This window comes from Peromyscus californicus, unplaced genomic scaffold (assembly GCF_007827085.1).
Source record: "Peromyscus californicus insignis strain IS unplaced genomic scaffold, ASM782708v3 Scaffold_10__1_contigs__length_136768540, whole genome shotgun sequence".
Taxonomy (NCBI): domain Eukaryota; kingdom Metazoa; phylum Chordata; class Mammalia; order Rodentia; family Cricetidae; genus Peromyscus; species Peromyscus californicus.
The window spans coordinates 41,122,348-41,137,449 of NW_026294391.1; the positions used below are offsets into that span (position 1 = coordinate 41,122,348).

Here is a 15,102-nt window from a genome sequence, read left to right on the forward strand (position 1 = left end):
ATTTGTGTAATATCATATGGTTAATGCGGAAATTAACCATATGTATAGTAGCAGCCTTTGGGAATAACATAGTTAAATAAGATGAATGTGTTTTACGAAGAAGAATAAAATTTTCCATCTAAGAGTTACCCTTCTTGTGGGTTCATATATATATATTCGTTTTTTTTTTTCTTTTTTGAGACAAGGGTTCTCTGTGTAGCTTTGGCACCTTTCCTGGATCTCTCTCTGTAGACCAGGCTGGCCTCGAACTCACAGAGATCTGCCTGCCTTTGCCTCCCGAGTGCTGGGATTAAAGGTGTATGCCACCACCGCCCTGCCTCATAGTTTGATTTAAAGGGAGATGTCAATTTAGTGTATGAACACATTTGTTAGGGAAAAGCACTTATTTGCAATATTTTGTATGTTTTTAAGAGAAAGAATGAAAGTTTACTACTGAAAATTATATGAGAAAAAATGTTTACATTTTGAGGTATTTTCATAACAGTCTGTTTGACCTAAGTAAATAATACCTGAAGTATTCAATTCTTACATATTGTATAGATGTACTGATTTATTGACTATTAACTGATACCAGACTTTGAAGAACATATTTTAATAATGAAGGTAGATTTTTTTTTCTGTCAATTTATCTCAACAGTAATTTCCAGTTTAGGAAAACAAATAATTCTGTAATGATGGCTTTTATAAAGCTGCTTCTTATTAATTTCTCAACCTCATCCATTGGTATAAATCTGTGGAGATTTTCCTTTTGAGTTTTTATTTGTAAACTAGGAAATGTCATTTGCATTTGCAATTTCCTGACTTTAGACAGAAGGAAGCACTAGAAATTTTACACTTGTAGGATTGCGCCCCCCTTAAAGCATTTGTTTGTCAAATAGTGTTTCCTGAGTTCTTAGTTTGTGTAGAAAATAAAATACAAAGGTAACTAAGCCATGCTCCTGGTTGCTAGGGAGCCTTTCTTATATGAAGGTCAGGCCTGTGTTAGAGGATATAGTAGTTGTAAAGGAATAAATAATTCTTGATTCAAAAATGAAGAAGACAGCAGAGAGAAAGGACCAGAATTATATTTGATAAATAAATACTGCAATATAGTTTCCTTTAATTATATTAGCATGACTATTATATCAAGGGATAAATAATACCCCATTATTAGATGAGACTGATTACAGCAATGTTCTTATATTTGAATGAGTATGGACCTTCTGGCTATATCAAATAATTTTAGATATACTTTTCAATTAAATACCCAATTTGAACATCATTCATGCTCAATTTCATTTATCAATGACATTAACACTAAATTTAAAATAACATTAACACATGTTACTTGAAAATTATTTTGGTTGCAAAATATAAGCTATGCTTGGTTATAACATTTAATTTTCTTTATTTTACATAATAGATGAAAGAGAAGATGTTCAAAAGAAAACATTCACAAAATGGATAAATGCACAGTTTTCCAAGGTAAGAATATTTTATTACATTTACTGAAAATGACATATTTGTTGAATTCTTGAAATGAGTTCTAGAATTACATGTTTCAAATGTTCATATTATTTTTCTTATGTGCCATAATTTTGACTGTTCAAATCTGCAAATGTTATACTGTATCTTGCTTCAGTAAAAAGGAGCAGCGACTATGATAAAGAGGTATGATTTGAAGTTTACAAACCGTACATGTTTGATTTTTCATCATCAGATTATTACAGTACACTCTGTCAATTATCTTCTCTATATCAAACATTAGAAAGTATAAGGGAGTTTTTTTTTTTAGAAAACTGTTATATTTTGCCTTTCTTTACTTAGTTAATAAAAGCTAAAATAGTTGAATTTTAGTTTATTCAGCCTCTATAACTAGAGCATAATTTAAAATTCTATAAAATAATAAGTCACCTTTTTTTTTCTGTAGCTATCAATATATACCCTTACTATTTATTTATGCCTCAGTTTAAATCATGGTTCATAGTGTAACCCTGGATAATTATACATATAAACACAAAGTAAGATTTTAACCTTAAAAAGAGAAATTCCAAGTGCAGTTTAAAAGGGTCTATTAAATGTCAAGAGTACAAAACTTGAATTTACATTTAGTCATACTAGATTTGAGCCAATTAACCAAATGGTCCTATTCAGTTTTCGTATCTTTCATCATGTATATGTAAGTACACAAATCCCTGGGGTGTATTCAATATACCAAAATCAGAAAATAGGCAAATAGGAGAAAATCTGTAATCCCTGTATGAAAATGCCTTAGGAGAGGCAAAATAGTGATAATAGACACTTTACATTTTAGTGGGAAGATATGGAGGAGTCTTTTTAATTGAAATCGTTTAGGAGATTGCATTGTACTGTTAATAAATATGAACTACCCTCTTCATGCACCTTTCTCCCTTTGCAAACCTTTTAGTGATAGAACCAATGTAATATAGTAGAAAATAAAAATCCCCCAAATTTCTTTTCTTACTAGGCTTTCGAGTATCATGATGGTATTTAAAAGTAAAACATTGCAAACTACACTTGAGCATGTAGGAAGAGAAGCATGTTGCTGAGTTTGCACTGATATTTCTTAAACTTTTCTCACTGAATTAATAGTTAATAAAATTCCATCACAGAACTTTAAAAAGAAACAGAAACTAGAACACGTATTTTGAAAGATGAAGTTTTTTAAACTAAGTGAAATGCAAGTGTAATGTTAAATGATAATATATAAAAACAAAGTAGAATACTAAATAAAACTAACTGAAAATGAGTTTATAAATATTCAGGTCTGACTCATAATTCTAAGAATAGTTTCACAATGGAAATACATGCTTTATTTAGTATATTTACTGGCATTAGGAAATTTTATTAATGTTTAAAACAGAAAATAGATGGGTTTTCAAATAAATATTTATGTACAAATCGTAACTGTAATTATATTTTCTAGAATAAGAAATGTAAAAATACTCTAAATCTGTAAAGCATCAGAGAGTCTTCCTTTTTTTAATTCTAGAGTCTCATAACATCAGGTCTAATACTCACTGTGTAATAGAGATTGGCCTCAAAATCAACTTAATCTTAGTCTTATATCTGCTGAGATTACCAGCATGAGCCAATGCTCTTGATTTATTGTTCTAAGACGTGTAAACTATGTACATTTTCATTCTCAAAATTCTAAAGGGTGTATTTTTATTATAAAAAATCTAAATGGATCATTGCTTTCTATACATTGACATTTTGAAGTATTATTTATTATAATGGTCATGTTAACGTAAAAGACAAAGTTTGCTATTTTATCTTCCTTGGATAATTTCTTGGTACTGCCTTAGGAAATAAAACTCACCATTCCCCACTTCTAAGAAAGTCCGTATTTTAAAGTCATAGAATGTTCACACACAAGTGCCTAGCATCCTCAAATCAACTCACAATTACTTCATTTTTATTACAAATGTTCTATAAATCTGTTAAAGTTGGGCCAGGAGAGTCATCTGCCATTCCAAAACTGAATCTCTATTACAATAATAAGAGGTATTTATGCAAACTGTGGTGGTTTGAATAGGTATGGCTCCCATAGACTCATGTGTTTGAATACATGGTCCACATGGGATGTCATTGTTGGGATTTCTGGCCTTGTTGGAGTGTCACCTTGTTGGTGGACTTGTGTCACTGTGGCGGAAGGCTGTGGGGTCCATATGTTTAAGCTACACCCAGTGTGGCACACAGTTCACTTCCTGTTGCCTGCAAATTAAGATGTAGAACTCTTAGCTCCTTCTCCAGCACCATGTCTACCTGCATGCTGTCATGCTTCTCACTACGATGATAATGCACTAAACCTTTGAAACTGTAAGCCAAATTCAATTAAATTCTTCCCTTTATAAGAGTTGCCATGGTCAGGGTGTCTCTTCACAGCAATAAACCCTAACTAAGACACAAACAAATGAGAAAACTTTTTCTGAAGTAAAATGAGAAGTTTAAAAGTATTTCTTCATATTGCATGCCAAAACCTCATGTAAGTGACTGCTTTAGCCACTTTTGAAGTTAATGTAATTGAAGAGACACAAAAAGTTATAAGTAATTTTGCAATATAAATTATCTATATGTATGCACATACCCATTTTGTACAGAAATATATAAAATAATTTGACAGGCATTTCTTGTTTCACTAATGCATTTCACCAGAAATCTGGCCCTGTAGGCTATTCAAAATTAATAGAAATTGAATACTATGATCTCATGGAATAGACATGATTATTTGTATGATGATAAGTGCTAATGGAAAACTTGGAATATCATGTGAGTTATTTGAGGAAGCAGTTTTCAAGCCTAAAAGGAAACTTTTCTTAACAAATGGCTAAAATATGAGTCTATTGAAGAAAAGAATATTTTTCCTGTAATCTCAGTGTTTGTTACTAGTATACTAAATGAATGGCCAGATACTATTACTCATTAGTATAAATAATTAGTTCTATGTTAAGTTTTTAAAAAAGAAGAAAAATTCTAACTGTGAAAAATATGCTGGAGAATACTTTGAAAACAAAAAATGAAAAATTATTGTCTGCATGTATCTTAAATTAAATACACTCCTGTAAACATACAGCAATACAATGAACACAAGTACAAAGGGTTATCATGAAGGCATACACGCATATTTACAGGATATTAGTAAATTATAGAGTCACAGCAAAGTATGTCTTTGTTACTTTGTAAAGCCACAGACAGGCTCTTTTAAAGAAATACCCGTGGTTAAAGATATTCTTATCATTTTGGTGTCACTAGAAGCCAGATATGTGTTTGCAGTAAAACTCACCAATTTTTCACTTCTTCAGTACCATTTTAAACTAAGCCCTATCTCTTTTTCTAAATAGCCTTCTATTAACCTTCACTTCCAAAAATTTCTACTAGAGTGTGATTTATGACATCTATTCTATATAGATAAGCAAACAATATTTATCTTAACCCAAGCACAAAGCCATTTCAAGATAAGATTAATTCAAGGTAAATATTCTTTCCATGTAATTTGTAGATATGTTATAATCCTAAAGAAATGCCCGATGTTTACCCATAACAAATATAATTCACATTATAAAAATTGTGTTCATTTACTTAGGCTTATGAAAAGAAAGCACAGATTTAAAGTCATCACCAAATGCATTTTTCCACAAAATGTGTCTTTATGTGTATGAAGACAAAAAATAAGGGAATGAAAATGTTTACTACTAAGTCAATTGTAAATCATAGTGGTTATCTCCCAATGAGTTATGTGATGATTTGGATACTTCACTGTGTGTGATGACTGTCATGTTATGCATGTTTTGGTTACACCTTACTCTTTGGTTTTTCCAAGTTTAATACACAGCTTTACATTTGATCAACATAAGCTGGGAGTGTGTAATTACTTTTGTCTATGAATATATAATAGCCAGTGGAATGATAACACACTTATTTCTTCATTGCTGACATAGATGTCTACAACCAAAAAGCTGGGGCTCATCCTATCAGGATAACAACATGATGAAGTAGCGTTCACTGATTTAACATGATTCCCATAAAGATGCTTCATGATTCACCTTCTAGGCAGTATGAAGGGCATGACACAATTCAAAATATCATGAAGATTGTGAATCTTGGCATGGTTAAGAAGGTTAAGTAAGTAAAGGAGCTGTTGCTTAAAGGCAGGAGCTTAACCTACCACAATCAATTCTCAGAGCCCAAGTGAAGGTAGAAGGTGAGAAATGACCCCGCAACTTGACCAGCAGATTTGTGTGTATCATAGGATCTCTCCATAGACATTATTACAAAACTTAAATTTAAATTGTCAACCTGAAACAGGCTTTTTCACATCACTCCTTGTGATAAGGTAAAATATTATGCAAAACTGATTTTCAAGAGAAAATTAAACATAAAATTTAAACTTTATGACTCTTACATTCTTTATAAGTCCACATCTACTTATAATACAACATATACCAAAAGAATATTATAAACAATAAATTAGAAATACTGTCATTTTCTTATTGCTGAAGTAAAGTTCTGCATTGAAAGAATATTTATGTAATTTATGTACTGATCTCACCTACCTGTTTACTTTTGTTTCCAATGCTATCATCTGATCCTCTTGAGAATATAACATTTAAGTTGTAATCATTATCCTTATAATTTTGTCATGCTAATGAAATAAGCATGAATTTTAATCACATCATAGTGTATAGTGAATCCTACTTCTTTGTTCCATTAACTACAGCAGCTAGTATCTCTCCCACCTTTAGTCCTACCCCAAATCTGACAGTATTTTGCATTGTTCTCCTTGCTTCCATTTCTAACAGAATTCAAGATAGTATAAACCATGTCCTCTTGTGCATTCTTCTCACAGCAAATATGCTTAAGTGTCAAGTGATCGTGTCTACATAAAGGCTGTCTGCTCCGTATGCTATAGCTTGCTTGGGAACAAAAGGCTTTGCACTGGTTGAAAACTATGTCCTTGGTTTCTGTACTAGACAGACATTTAGCAGGATTTTTTTTTTTTTTTTTACATCTCACATGTCAGAACGGGGTATTGAAGTCCACACTGCCGCTTCCAAGCCCTGTCTTTGAGGAAGGTCATCAAATCACTCTTTGACTCTGACCTGACAGCCTTACTTTCCTTGTTTACATTTGGAAATTTTGTATCAGTTCCTTAGACAAGTGCTCCGGACCCCTGACATGATACTCAAAATATTTCTCAGGCTTTGGAGACTATTTCATTTTGAATTTTTAAATGTGAAATTCTCAGCCAGTAAGATCTATAGAAACATTGCAGAATGGTAGAAATTGAGAACTTTGAAATACTTTTGATCCCGAATATTTTGATGAAAGAGATTGAAAGTGTTTGAACCTAGATTTTTACAGCTAATAGTTATAATGGGAAGTTTCTTAGATATCTGCTCATCTCTTTAACATGCTTTTACATAATTTCTTGGCATGAAGTAGGTAAAATAGAATAGTTATCTATTTTTTTATCTTGCTATCCTCTGTGTACCAATCCATCCCCTAGGTATTTAATATATATTGGCCAAACACAAGTGTGAATGAGTTCAAAATTTGTAATCAGTAAGTTTGTATGTAAGTACTAAACAAAATATCTGTTAGGTCCAAAATGGGCTTCAAAAATGATCCTAAATGATAACCTGAGTATAATCCAGGAAGGGCTCTGATTGGGTAAAAGAAGGTTGCTATTGGGTAAACAGAAGCCTAAACTCAGCATTCCTCAGGAGTCTCTCAAGGCTGGTTTCTGTTTATCAGGAAAACCACAATCCTCCTTTAACTGCCCCCAACACTCAGCTATGTAGGGCAGGGTCATTTAGTCCCACATTAATCCTAACGGCCTGTGTCAGCTCAATGAGCTCCATATTGTCTTGCTGACAATCATATAAAATCCACTCACTTGCCCACTGCAGCATTCTGTTCTCAGAGGAAGCTGAACAGTTTGATTTCCTCCAGGAAACCTCTTTTTCAACCCACGGAGTGGTCCAGTTTACTGGTTTCACTGCATCCTCATTTACAGTTCCTAAGTTAGCAGAATGTTGTGTCATGGAACAATTACCTAAGATATAAACTAGATTTTCTGCCCCTAGCTTCTTGTTGCTTCCTATTCTTTCTTTGTTATTGTGAAAAATCAGATCACAAGAGAAGATGAAGGACACTAAAGTGTGTACTAGGCTTTGGTAGTACTTGAATTTGATCAAATGTTTTAGAGTGAATGGTGTTGGTACTACAAGCAGAAATTCTGAGAATTCAGAGAGTTTTATTTTCATATAGCTTCATATAAATAATATTGAGAATTGTATTTTTATGGTTAACTTTTCGAATGACCTAATGAGATGAAAACTAAAGCATAGGAAAGTAAACATTTAGGTGGCTTGTTCAAGGTAAGTGGATGATAAGATCATAACAGGAAGTAGACTCTGGAAATCCATGATACTTCCATATCTTCTATTTTTCTAGTAACTGCTCTACCTATACAACCTTGTACTTTTCTTCATGCATTACAAAAAGAGAAAGACCCATGAAAAATGAGGAAGTGGTTAGAAGACACTAAAAACATTTTTAAGGAGATATTGAATGCATGTAACAGCTGCTTTAATCCACTTTTCAATATTTAACTATATCAAGACACTAATATTCTTAATGAGGCTTTTCTATTGACTACATGTGTGTGAATTTCAATACATTTAAATTAATATTAATTTTACATACTAGTTTTTGGTGAGAGAAGCAATGTAGTTTTCAGTTAAAAAATTCAAACCAAGTATTTTTATTGTGAGTTTGCATTTAATTTCTAATAGTCATCAACAAGTTTATTGTACATGAGGTTATTTTATTAACTAATACAAAAGTGTTTTATGAAAAATTCAAAATTGGGCTTTCATGTGTGTAGACTCCACAACTGCAATACTTACTGCTACAAACACTTGTAGAATGTGTCTTAGATTTTGTATCAAGATATTGTACTAATGGTTCAGTTCACTGAGAACCATTCCCTTGAATGTGTTGCAAAGTGTATAACAAAGAATATCATTCAGATAATTACAGAAAATGGGATTTTTTATAGGTCCCATTCTTTACACTGAAAGGCTAATCCTTCTTAGCAATATTTTGTTATTATTTAACTAACTTTTACTGTGATCTCAATACTTCAGTTAATTTTAAAAATTACATAAATTTTACTTTCTATGTTAGATGTTCGGAAGTACCTTAATACAGATTTGAAATTGCCAGCTGCTGTTCCTGTGTAGTATGTAGTGGTATTGTTGGTAAGGCCATTTAACTTGAGAATTTAATTATTTACCCATTAGTGATATTGTTGCCAGAAAAAAATGGAAAAAAGAACATATTACTTATAGCTGATGGGTAAATGCATTATTTATTGTAATTATTCTGCCTTGGGGTCATACATAGCTTTCTAACAGAGGAACAAATTCAGAGTTGGTAGCGATGGTTCAGTGGGTAAAAGTGTTTGATGCCAAGTTTGGTGACATGAGTTTAACCCGCATATCCCACACAGGAAAAGAAGAGAACTAACTATTGCAAGTTATCGCTTTCCTCTCTACATATGTGCCTGTGGCATGTATGGATTCAAATACATGCACATATAAATAAAGATATGCAAACTCATAATAAATAGACATTTAAATTTTAAAACGAAAAATACAAGTTCAGCTATGTGATTCATTTTCATTGTGGGTAGGATAGTTGGCACTCCTGTACCATCTCATCAGAGGCATATTGCTGATAAAATAATCCTTCAATTGAGTACCATCTGTGTATGCGTGGCATAGTATCCTCTACTGATAAAGGTATAATATAAGACGAGTTTTCTCTAAGAGGTTCCCATTAGAAGCAACAGATAATTCTGTAAAGAAATAGCTAAAATCGTAGTTTGTTTTTAATATAGTAGAAGTACTCTGGGGATACACATGAATTACTTAGGAGGATGACATTGGAAAAGAAAGTGACCCTTAACTTAACACTGGGCATGCAGAAGCAAAGTTAATAGAAATGAAGGCACATGAAAGTGTATGCAGAAATATAGAATGATTAAAACCTTGCATTTTCAGGTTAGTGGTGACAAAGAAGGTTTGAGTATTTCATTGTCAAGCTTGCAGGTCCAACATTTATACATTATTTTGGTTGAAAAACCACAGAAGTTCTAAAGCAATAAGACCTGGCGGATTAATAAGACTGCTTTACTACTGTTAATCTTTCATGAAAAATTTAGTCTGTAGGCTACAGTTTCCATCTAAGAAATATGTGCATGCATGTGCAATGAAAGGGTAACTGGGTTGTGTTTGCTTGGTAGAGATATTTGATGAAATACACACCTCAGAATAATGCAACACATGAATCATTCCAAGAATATTTTACAGTGTGGATTCCTGGAATTCACAGACAGAATTTCCAATTCAATTATGGTACAAAATATAGAAATGTTCATTTCTAACAGATTTCTAGGCAACTCTGATAGTGTATGTCCACAAACCATGGTTTGAAAACCATAGCCATAGAATATGAGTTATTTGCCAGCTCTACAGAAGAATATGTTCGAAGAAATGCCACGGAGAATCTAGTGAGCCCTCAGAGGGAAATGGCTTTTCCTTCTGTTTCTTGGTAGCTGAGAATCACTGCACCCGCTTTAATCTCAGATCTGTTTTGTTGCGCTTTCTTTTCCATGAGTACACAGAAGATGAGCAGAGAAATTAAAATACTTACACTCAAAGTTTGGAAAACAGTCCACCTTATTATCAATACTGATTTAATTTTCACTTATTCTGTCACTATAATTATTTAATCTATAACAATGTAATTCTTGTCATTTTTTACTTAGTTTCATCAGAATCATTTCATTCAGTGACAGTTTGTGGTTCTTCCAGTGTACTTTGCTTATTGAGCAGTATATTATTATTATTTTTAACTTTTTGAAGATTTCCCTGACTTCCTAGATGTTCTACCAAATTATGGTCATTTTAGCCAGAAGCACAATCTATGGCGAGGTGAGGTTGGATGTGGCTTGTTCTGTTTTTCTGATCTTTCAGTGTTCACACCAATACCTGGCTCTGGGTTTGTTTTTGTTAATAAGACCTTTTAATATTGGTCTATACATGTTGACACAGAATTTTCAGTAGTGCACTGAGGGTTTTCTCCTTGTTCGCTTAGATCAAAGCGCCTGATCATTAATGGGATTTTGTCTCTTAACAGTTTTATTAACTCCCATGCTCCAGTAGATCGTACTACCCTCATGCCCATACTGGCAATGCTAAGTAGACTCTGTGAGTTAAAAAATAGTAAATAAATAACCTATTGGGAGGGAATAGAGATGTTGAGAATAGGTGAGGAATTAAAAGGAAGGGAATAGGGAGGAGGGCTTAATGAACAAAAACATTATATGCATAAGTGAAATCCTTAAACTATTAAAAATTTAAAAGCTTCACCACTACCAACCAATGCTCATGATACTGTAGGTACTCTGCAAGCTACAGGAAGAGGCAGAGAAAGTAAATTATCAAGATTTTCTGTCACTGATCTGCCTGCAAGATATACTGGTGCCATAGTGTTACAAATGTTATAGGAGTGATTAACCAATTTCTGGTTGGATTTAAAGCTCACTCCATGAGATGGAACCTCTACCTAATACTGCTGAAATGGCCAAGAACCTGAACTAGTCAGCTCATGAGCATAGGGGAATAGGGGAAAACCTAATACTATTATTCTGCTAAAGCAAAGGTTCTCAAACTTCCTAATGCTGCAAACCTTTAATATAGTTCCTTACATTGTGGTGACCCTCAACCATAAAAGTATTTTCATTGCTACTTCATGTCTGTAATATTCCTACTATTATGAATCATAATGTAAATATCTGTGCTTTCTGATGGTCTTAGTTGACCCTGTGAAAGGGTTGATAGACCCCCAAGGGGGTCATGACCCACATGTTGAGAACTTGCTAAAGCAATATAGTAATAAAACGACCCTAATGGGCAGATAATTGAACGATGACATCTTATTTATCATTATAAAGACCTCAAATTATACATTATGGGATGTTGGGAGATTATTTTTGAGAATTTCAGCAGTAGTCAGAAGCCATATAAGTTAGAACATATTGCTATCATGGTACTAATAGAGAGATGAGTTGGGAACAGTGAAGTAGTTAATACAGGTGCATGTGACTAGGATTACATTGACAGCCATTGGCCCAGGGATAATTGGGTATATTTTGAATTCATTTTGATGGAAGAAAATAATATTTGTTAATGGACTTGATATGTAGATTCAACTGAGGAGAAAAATAATTTTAGCTTGAGCAAAAGAATGGGGGATAAATACTTCCTGGGAAAAGAAATAGTATTGGAGAAGGTGATTTAGTATGAAGTATATATGGGATTTCCAAGATGAATCCTGGAAATTTTTTTTTTTTTGGTTTTTCGAGACAGGGTTTCTCTGTGTAGCTTTGCGCCTTTCCTGGGACTCACTTGGTAGCCCAGGCTGGCCTCGAACTCACAGAGATCCGCCGGCCTCTGCCTCCCGAGTGCTGGGATTAAAGGCATGCGCCACCACCGCCCGGCGAATCCTGGAAATTTTTATAGTATGTTTCAATGGTAGTAGTATTAATTTTCAACTCCTGCAACTTACACTCAGAAGAAAAATAAACTTACCTCCACTTTGAAAAAATAAGAGAAAATATGAGGACCTTTTACATTATATATGAATGTGTATGTAACCAGTAGAAATGCATTGGAGTTAATGTGATATTTGCCTTCCTTACTGACTTCTATGTTCAATGTCCCTAAATCTATATAGTTTCCTTCTTAAAATTGGTTACTATGTGAATCTTATATTACATTATAACTGGAGTTTCTGTAACTTTTATGCCTATTGAATACCTTGAAAATATGAACCTTGATATCATTTTATATTCTTCTTAAATCATATTTTTAGTGTGCAATAATGCTTACACCAGATGGAAGAAAGGGAGGAACAAAAGAAGGAAAGGAGAAAGGAAAGAAGGGAGAAAGGAAGAAAAAAACTTGAGCATATTAGTCACTGTTTCAGACCTATCTTCTGTTTCTACTTTTCTTCATTTCACACATGACTTTTACCCAGAATCTAACATTGCACTGAAAACAGAACACACTTAAAAAATGACACATGACTTCCAAATATCCATTTGTAACATACCAACCATACAATGGTCAAGAGTTAACTGAAGGCTATGAAGCTGTAAATGAGTAGAAGTTTATTTGGTTTATTAAAAATGCTAGAATTGGGTTAATGTTAGGGGAGATAGAACTAATAATGAGTCTGATTATTGCAGAGTATCTTTGAATACTTAGCAGATATGGAACTATACATGAACGTAGGGACAGAGGTGGAAAATAGGAAGATATGTTTAGAGGAATTGATTTCTCTAGTTTTATACATTGACATTTTCAAGTTGAGGTGGTTGTAAGACAGGCGGAGAATAAGTATCAGGTGCAGACACGCAAGTTAGACTGGCATTTAATTCCCTGTTTGTCTTTTAGTGTATCAGAATGTGAATGAGTTACAATGTCTTTCTAAGGCCCAACTTCCCTATGAAATATTTATTTACAGTATTAAAAGCTGTTGCAATTGTAGATCACATAAAATTATGCCTAGCACATGGTAAACATTCAATTAGTGTTGGTTATTATTTTAATGCAGGCGAAAAGACTAGCAGTCTTCTGAGTCAGAGTGCTTCGGGCTGCTGTGTCTCTTTCTCCTTTTTATTATGCTGAGTAGGATTTGAGAGTTGATGGATATTAGTTAAACAATGTTTTGCTAAAAGGCAGATGGGAATTGGCTGGATTTTAACAAGCAATGTGTAGAAAACAATGTCTATTCGGTTGGAAGACACAGATTTGTGATTGTGTTTGCTAGTTTTAGTAGTATAAATTAAAAAGGAAAGAAAGAAAGACAGACAGGAAGGAAGGGAGGGAAGAAAGGAGGAAGGAAGAAAGAAAGGAAGAAAGAAAGAAAGAAAGAAAGAAAGAAAGAAAAGAAAGAAAGAGAAGGAAGAAAGGCAGGCAGGCAGGCAGGCCAAAGGTACCTCAGCTGAAATTCTTAGACAAATATGAAGGACCCAGGAGTGAAGATATTTACAGAGTGGGTCAAAAGAAGAGGGCAAATGAAGGAAGGATCCTGACATAAATCCTTAAGAAGACAGCAATGGTTGTCATTATCTAAGCCTTAAGGAGTTCAAACTAAGAAAAAAATCAAGTCTGTTGATGGAAATCCAGAACAGTTGATATTGGGCCTGATAGGCAGCAGCTACTCTCCTAATACCTCTCTTTTCATTTCTTCCACATTCAATCCCTACCCTGTGTCATATTTCTTTTTTTCCTAATTTTTAGTAAAGCATAGTCTCTGTTCACTTCCTTAAAAAGGACACAAAGAAGGTGATTTTTACACTATCATACTGCAAAATATTCTATTCTACTACTCATGTTTTTTAATTTAAAAATATTAGGTTGTACTTTTTAGCTCAGATTTAGTTTTACAGAAAAACTGAGAGACAGATAGGAAGATAGTTTTCTCATGTATTTCTGTCCTCCATACATGCATAATCTCCCCGATTATCAATTCTGTGTCAAACATTTGTAACATACTGACACATTATTAGCTGAGTCTATGGTTAGCTAGAATTAGGTGTCATTCTTGGTGCTGTGTGTTGCATGGTCTTAGACAAATATATAATCCCATGAACATCTATTAAAATATCTCAGATTAGTTGTTTCAATGTCACCTAATAGCTGTGTGTACATCTAGTTGATCCTCCCCTTCCTCCAAACTTGCCACCCACTAACCTTCCATATTTTTGGCTTTCAAGAATGGCATGCATTTAGAATCTTCAAATTTTTAGTTTTTTATATCTCTTTCATTAGTGTTGTGCATTTAAAGTTCTTCCCCGTCTTTTCATAACTTGATAATTAATTTCTTTTATATTTTATAATGCACCGTTTTCCAAGTGGTCCACGGTTTGTTTATCTATTCACATGCTGAAGGACATCCTAGCTCTTTCCAAGTTTTGAAATAGTAAATGAAGCTTCTATAAATAATAGGTGAAGATCAGATTCAGGCAAAGGTTTCAGCTCCTTTGGCAAAAACAGAAGAAATGAAATGACTAGCTCTTGTGATGAGAGTATCCTAATAATTTTGTTAGAAAACTGCCAAACTTTCTTGTAAAGTAACTGAATCATGTTATATTCCAAAAAGCAACAAAAGCGACTTCTACTTCAAATCCATACCAGCATTTGGTGCTGTCAGTATTCTAGATTCAGGCTACTTTAATAGAAATGTAATGGTATCTCATTTTCATTTTCATTGTCCTGATTGGGTAGAACATGAAATATCACTTCACATGTTCATTTATTATGTCTATGTCTTCTGTGATGAGATAATTGTTAAGGTCTTTCATCCTTTTTCAATTCTATTGTTCTCCTTTCATTAAATTATAAGAATTGTTCATAGGTTCTATAATGACAATTAGGATAGACACCAATCTCAGTGCAGGGGAAGGCGAGTTCAAGAACCCTCTCTATTATTGCTATGAGTCTTAGCTGGGGACAATCTTGT

At 33.4% G+C, this 15,102-nt stretch overlaps 1 protein-coding gene across 10 annotated transcripts in view; it reads left to right on the forward strand.

Annotated features, from left to right (window-relative positions):
- Positions 1-15,102, forward strand: part of Dmd (dystrophin) — a 2,242,690-nt gene that overhangs the window by 316,936 nt on the left and 1,910,652 nt on the right. For all 10 annotated transcript variants that reach the window (XM_052732199.1, XM_052732319.1, XM_052732309.1 and 7 more), the window contains one exon: positions 1,403-1,464. In XM_052732199.1, coding sequence (XP_052588159.1) covers positions 1,403-1,464 — 62 coding nt within the window. The remainder of the gene's footprint in view (positions 1-1,402; positions 1,465-15,102) is intronic.